This window comes from Engraulis encrasicolus, chromosome 22 (genome assembly GCF_034702125.1).
Source record: "Engraulis encrasicolus isolate BLACKSEA-1 chromosome 22, IST_EnEncr_1.0, whole genome shotgun sequence".
NCBI lineage: Eukaryota > Metazoa > Chordata > Actinopteri > Clupeiformes > Engraulidae > Engraulis > Engraulis encrasicolus.
In genome coordinates, this window is record NC_085878.1 from 19681571 (window position 1) to 19688512 (window position 6942).

The window sequence follows — 6942 nt, forward strand, 5'->3', positions numbered from 1 at the left end:
TCTTTCATCTCTAATGGATGGGGAGGTCGCACCAGTGATAAATTCATTACAGAACACAGTAATTTTTTACCTAATATTCTCCCAGGGGATATTGTTTTGGCAGACAGGGGCTTTCTGGTGAAAGAGGCTATTGAAAGATGTCTGGCTGAATTGAAAATCCCAGCATTTACTCGTGGGAAAGCACAGTTAGATCCTGTTGACATAGAGAATACAAGATCCCTAGCCTCCTTAAGAATTCACATTGAAAGAGTCATAGGAGTACTTCGTCAGAAATATACTATCTTACAAAGCACTGTGCCAATAACTTTCACAGACATAGAGACAGAAAATGATGTCACTTATCTTGATAAAATTGTAAGTGTATGTTGTGCACTAACAAATGTACCAGATTCTGTGGTGCCCTTTGAGTGAATTTGTGTGCCAACAGAAAATAAACCTTTTATGATGGCTTCTCACTTGTTTGTTGTGACTACTTTTCTCACACACTAGATTTGAGTGATCTATCCATGTTTTATGCTCGTCACAGATACTACTACAGACAGAAGAGAACAACATTGTGGCATTGCGTTTACCAAGATTTCAACCTTTTACTCAATCAGGTTTCAAAAGGTGACTACCGGTATGCTAGTCTCATTAAAGGGTGAGACAACCCAGATGTTAAAACACAATTTTCCCCGACATGTTCTGGATGATAAAGGAGGACACAGCTATTACACATACAATTCTTTTTATTATCTTCTTACTGTGCAACCATGAGTACATAGGAACAAGTTAGTAAGACTAAGTAATTAAGGTTTTTTTTGGGGCATTGCATAGTTTCCTACAGCTTGGACACAGCCACTGTTTTGGTACCCTTTTCAGCTGGAGGCAGGTTTGGTGGAACCTCTTCACGGCACAGAACCCTGAGGCACAAACGAGCATGTTCCCTGCCGCAGGTGCACGGCAGTAGCACCACTGTTGCTGGGGATCGGAGTCAGCAGTTGGTTGTTTAGGTGCAGAAAACCATTTTCCTAACAACTCTGGGATAATACATTTTGTGAAGAAGGCACGAGCGAGTTCAAGTTGTACTTGAAAGAATTCTGAGTCGAATGCAATGCGTTCTACAAAGAGTTCCTTTTCCGTCCACAGAATAAAATCACAGTAATCACATTTTGTGACAAATAGCTGCATCTGGACTTGGTAGAAGTATGGATGGTCTCGCTTGACTTAAATTTTTCCGTCAACATTTTTTTCTAGGCAAAAGTGTCCACCAGAATCTACAGCTTCACTCACAGACAAGTCCTTTGCTGAAAATGGGCATTTGATTTCTATTACCCCTGTGCCACAGCAGCTACAGGACACATACCCATCAGGTGAGGCCCCGATAAATGGGTGCTGAGTAGAAATTCTGAATCCGGCTGGTCGCACCAGGACATCTGTGTGTGATAGTCGATGCTGCATTTCGTAATAACTTCTGGCCAGTTCTTCATTCTTGCATCCCCATCTGAAGAAACAATGTAAATATTAGTTTTGAACAATAGTAATGCCACCCCACATTGCTACCTCCCTGGACTTTACAAATGTTTACTGCTGTACTTCTGCTCTTCTTTTTTTTTGAAAGAATAGCCTATTACCTACTGCATTTACCCTCTCTGTTTGCATTTACCTCACACTCATTTTCTTGTACACCATATGGACTGTTAAAGAATTAGAAGAGACTACATACTGCACACCCTATTTCACTTCACAGGGAAATTCCAGCTGATTTCAACATGCAGTTGCAATGGTCATACGCACACTACCCTGGACTTTTCCATGCTTTCCTGGAGATGTGGCATTTACATCATCCCACATGATACTGCTGTATTGTAAAGTGTCAGCTGACGCACATGTCACAATAATATATCAAATGCATACGCCCATCACTTTTTGGGATGATGAGCATCAGCCTTGCATCAACAAAGGCAGAAACGTATGGGATGCTATTTGGAGTGTGTTATAATATTCAGCTGCATGTTGACATTGGCTGGAATCAGGGGTGATAGCAGTCCGGCGCCGCGCCGGAAATCCGGCGTAGCGTGGCTGTAGAAAAAAATTAAATAATAATTTCCCCAAAATTAATAAAATAATAAACTATCGCGTAGGCCTTCATTAATGTATGGTGAAAATAAATGAGCGCGCAACAGCCTGTTGTAAGAGACGCGAAAGGAACCCAAATGAGCAGCAGCCCATAATTGTATCATCCCGACATCTTACTGAAAAATGTATCAATTTGTTACGTCTTGCTCTTGAGTCACTCACCACATCACTGGCGGCAGTCTTCTAGTTCTAGTGAAAGGAGAAGTAGATTGGCTGTCAGTATTCACAGTAAAGAGAGTTCTAGGCCCCTACTGGTTACCCTTCTCAGATATTTTCACTGTCGACGGAGGCAAATCCAAAAATGGCATCTCGTTATACTGAAGAAACTGAAGAAAGTAGGCTAATAGGCCAAGTCTAGACCATTTGGATTCCGATAAAAATTAGCAACTATTGTTAGCACAAATCCACATGGCTTGCTAGTTGTGATGGGTGTGTTGAACCGTGTGGATGTCAGTGGAATACTAGTGAAATTCTGTGATCAAGAAAACGTTTGAAGGTAAGGCCATTTAGTTATTAATTTGCCCACTGTGGCATGTTGGCTTGGGCCCGAATGATTTTGCCTTGCGCAGGTTACTCCAAAAACCTGACCATAAACGGCTTATTGATGCGCATAAACGGGCTCAGTGAGAGTTTGAAATAGGTTCGTCTATTTTCCTCATTTATGTGCGCTAAATGACTGCGCAATGTTGACAAACTTTGATGGAGATGGACGTTCTTTCAAAAAAAGTCTGTATGCTCAAAACGGTAGGCTATGCTATGCCCGTCATGATACTTTTTTTCTAGGTGTAGTGCGTAAATGTGGTCTGCATTGGAATAGCGGCTACCATTGCGACATGTCCAAATGACAATGGAATGCTTGGATCGCTAATGTTTGGCAAGCCTAGTTAGCCTACACCCCTTGTAGGCTAGTGTGAGCTGAGTTCGTGGATTTTGGTCTACTGTTGATTGAGGGATGGTGTTTTGCGTCATTCCTGACAAACCACGTGTCAAACTGATTTCAGGGAGATGTTTATATTAGTTATGCTGACTAAACCAACGCGCTCTGTGAAAACCCCCAAACAGCCTCGCACAGGTTCACACAGCCTTTCTCTCTCGCGCGCTCCCTGTCGTAGCCCTTCTGCGTAATCGAATCCAGTTATTCCACGCACGATGCACAGGTTGTATTGTCTGCACGCTCTGGGCTACTTAATCCCTACTCTCGGGCAGGGGGCAATTGTCAATATCAGACTCTCATGAACTTCAAATACTTGGCTTGCGTTCATGTGGCCACCACGGTGTCACCTAGACATGCAGTGAATGTTCATCTTATCTTCACGCCCTGTGCTATTTTCATGTAGCTTAATTCGGTCCTGTCTTTGTTTTTGTTGCTTTCTGTTATCTTTTCAACTCGTACATTGTAATGGGCGTGTGTACACGCGAGTGATTTTCATGTATTTTAATTGACTACAACCCAATGCGAAAGTCGCGCAGTAGTCACACAGGCTATATATACTGTCCTGTCCGTAATAACCACTAGTTCTGTCATCCGTGGAGTCGATATATGCGATGTGAACGTGGGCCTGCATGTAGCCAATCATGCGCTTGTGCCCTAAATATCATGTACCGGTAATTAAAGGGCGTTTCCCTACAACGGAAAGGCAGGGGTTATAGCACAGCCCTTAAACAATCTGTGGTTATAGGTAGACCATGGGGCCACGAGTAGGCTATCTAAACGTATGTCCAGTAGCCTATACAAGTTATATGAGCAATGTCCCAATGAAAATGAAACTTATCAGCTTGCAGCAAATGTCATGTCATTTAAAAGTATTGCTCAATTAATTGGTAATCACCTCCTCTATTTTGGACAGAGTGTAGTTACTGTACTTTGGAGTAGTATTGCCTCCTACTGACCTGTCTTGGTATGGCTGCTACATATGTAGCTTTCAGTTAATTCAATGTGGTAAAATATGCACCATGTTTTCAGAAATGCATTCTGGTGTTGAAATGTTGCATTGGTTCAATACCCACCTCAATAACTTTAGTGCAACATCACAAGTCATGGGTGAGTCATGGGTGAGCGGTTAGGGCGTCAGACTTGCATCCCAGAGGTTGCCGGTTCGACTCCCGACCCGCCAGGTTGGTGGGGGGAGTAATCAACCAGTGCTCTCCCCCATCCTCCTCCATGACTGAGGTACCCTGAGCATGGTACCGTCCCACCGCACTGCTCCCCATGGGGCGCCACTGAGGGCTGCCCCCTTGCACGGGTGAGGCATAAATGGAATTTCGTTGTGTGCAGTGTTCACTTGTGTGCTGTGGAGTGCTGTGCCACAATGACAATGGGCGTTGGAGTTTCCAAATGGGCTTTCACAAGCCTAGAATGCATTTCTAACTGCATACGTTGGTATTCGTTTTTACAGCTAGAATTGAACGTGGTGGTCAGTTTCTTTCAGCCAAGTGCTGTAGCCTACCAACAGGGAAATGATCTGTGTTTTCGTGAATAACACTATAGAAATAATGCAAAAATGAAAACATTATCTTAAATGTTTGAATAATGTGTTTGAATAATATTAAGGCCTACATTACGTCTCATATGCAGTATGTCCCGTCGTCCCCCGGCCCCCCCTCCCCGACCAGGAAAAAAGTTCAGGCTCAGGATTTTTTTTCACTATCACCCCTGTGGAATTATCTATGCTCATGAATACCTGGTAGCCTCACTGGTGAAAACATGGGACTTTGGGTAACAAATCTGTCTCATGAGAGACACTGCTGGCTTTCTGATGTCTGTTCTGGTTGCTGCTCTGAAGGTAGATCCTGTCACCCTACCACTCCTCTGATCGTACCAAATTCTGGATTTGGACTGAGCTTGGGTCTCCTCCTCTACAATATCACTCTGAAGAAAACATGGCAATCCAAATAGTTACTAATTTACATTGCAAATTAGCACACACAGTACACGTGCACATAACATAGTAGATATTACATTTCAATCATTAGTTCAAAAAAAGAAAAGAATATGTTCTGTACCTGTTCTTCAGTGACAGCCAAGTCATCAAATATTCCTTCTGCCTGTTCTTGTAGCTCAGCCAGGCTCAGGTCTCTTGCCTTCTTGTCGTACAAACTGGTGAGGGGTTCGGGTAAATCCAGCTTGACAGCCTTGGGTATATAAGATGTGGCATAACCGGGAACAACTGACAGGACGGCAGGTCTGCAGGACTTCCCATCTTGAGTGTGGCACTGAGAAAGGTTCTTGTAGAGTTGAGCTTGCTCGGCAGCAGTCAGGGGTGGGAAAGATGGTGGCGCAGAGGTACCCTTGGTGGAATTACCCTTCTTGTTTTTTTGACTGCTGTTGAATATGATGTCCTTGCCCTGCTGGTACTCCACATTCTTCGCAGCATCCTCACTGGGAGAGGCCCACTTGCACTTTTTAGACGTGCAGCTGATCTCCTCGTGCCTTGCATTGTTTTTCTCCCACAGTCTGAAGAGCACAGCTGACACATGAGAGCAGCTCTCCCCGAGTCCCGCTGTACAGTTGCAGTGTGCTCCTAATACGACACCGTCACTCCTCACCACCACCCATGGCTTTAGCTGACTGTCATTCAGCCGTTGGGAGTGATTGACCTATGAAATTAAAAAAATATATATAACTACAGGTTGAAAACCCCAGCCTCTTTGGTTGAGTACGTTAGAAAATACAAACTTAGCAAGTTACATATGCATTGCAGTAGCTACCCAAGATAAACAAACATGGTAGGCTACTGTGACACTGCTGCAGCTAGCAAAGCTAATAAACAAACAATGCTAACTAACACTGACTATTTGACACTGACTGATAATTTAATACTTACCCTTGCAGTGATGATGCCGCAGTTTTTGGATGCAATACTCCACAGCTGAATGTGCGTGACGAAGCCGGACTGACACCATTTATACGCCTCCAAGCTTTTATACGCTCTGAGTGAGTCCCCAGAGTAAACGGATGGGAAGTTTACCAGATAGCTGTGGATGTCAGCATAGCGCAAGTCGGGTAAATCATCTTCAGGGCAGGATGAGATGCTCTTGAAAAGCACACCGGGTGCATTATAAGGGTCGCTAATGTTTAATCTTTGTAATTTTGTTGTATAAAGCCGAATTTCACTGGAATTAAAATGAGATGTGTACTCGCTCTGTTTAAAATCGCTGGCGCCGCCACTGGTCGTCATGTTTACTGCCAAGATGGCGTCTGACAACCAGAATTTTGCCGAAAGTCACGTGACGCAGGAACTCAATATAGGACTAAATATAACCAGCGATCTCCTTCTCTTAGACCCATAGACATGTGTTTGGGCTTGTTCGAAAGCTGCGAATCTTAGCTTTACACATGTTTTTACGGAACGTTTTTATGTTCTTTCAATCCAAAGTTATATAACTTTAAGCGGCCGCTGTTTCAAGTGAAAAAATAGCGCTTTCCAACCATTTTTTTTACCTCCTCATTTTGTTTTCGAACAGACAGCGCTCTCCTTAACCTAGACCTACAGACATGTGTTAGGGCTTGTTCGAAAGCTGAGATTCTTAGCTTTTTACAGGTTTTCACGGAACGTTTTTATGTTCTTTCAATCCAAAGTTACATAACTTTAAGCGGCCGCTGTTTCAAGCGAAAAAATAGCGCTTTCCAACCATTTTTTTTATCTCGTCTTTTTTTTCCGAACAGCCAGCGATCACCTTAACCTAGACCTACAGACATGTGTTAGGGTTTGTTCAAAAGCTGAGATTCTTAGCTTTTTACAGTTTTTTACGGCACGTGTTTATGTTAAATCCAAAGTTATTTAACTTTAAGCGGTCGCCACTTCAAGTAAAAAATGGCGTTGT

General features: G+C 43.2%; 1 protein-coding gene across 1 annotated transcript; it reads right to left on the reverse strand.

The window, feature by feature from the left end:
- Positions 1-820: 820 nt before the first annotated feature.
- On the reverse strand, positions 821-6357 carry LOC134439345 (uncharacterized). Its single transcript, XM_063189253.1, has 6 exons — positions 5943-6357; positions 5122-5715; positions 4800-4987; positions 1618-1676; positions 1346-1483; positions 821-960 (listed from the first exon to the last, which is right to left on the reverse strand). The coding sequence occupies exons 1-6, from the start codon at positions 6294-6296 to the stop codon at positions 821-823; spliced, it is 1473 nt and encodes a 490-aa protein (XP_063045323.1). The 5' UTR covers positions 6297-6357.
- Between the last annotated feature and the right edge of the window lie 585 nt (positions 6358-6942).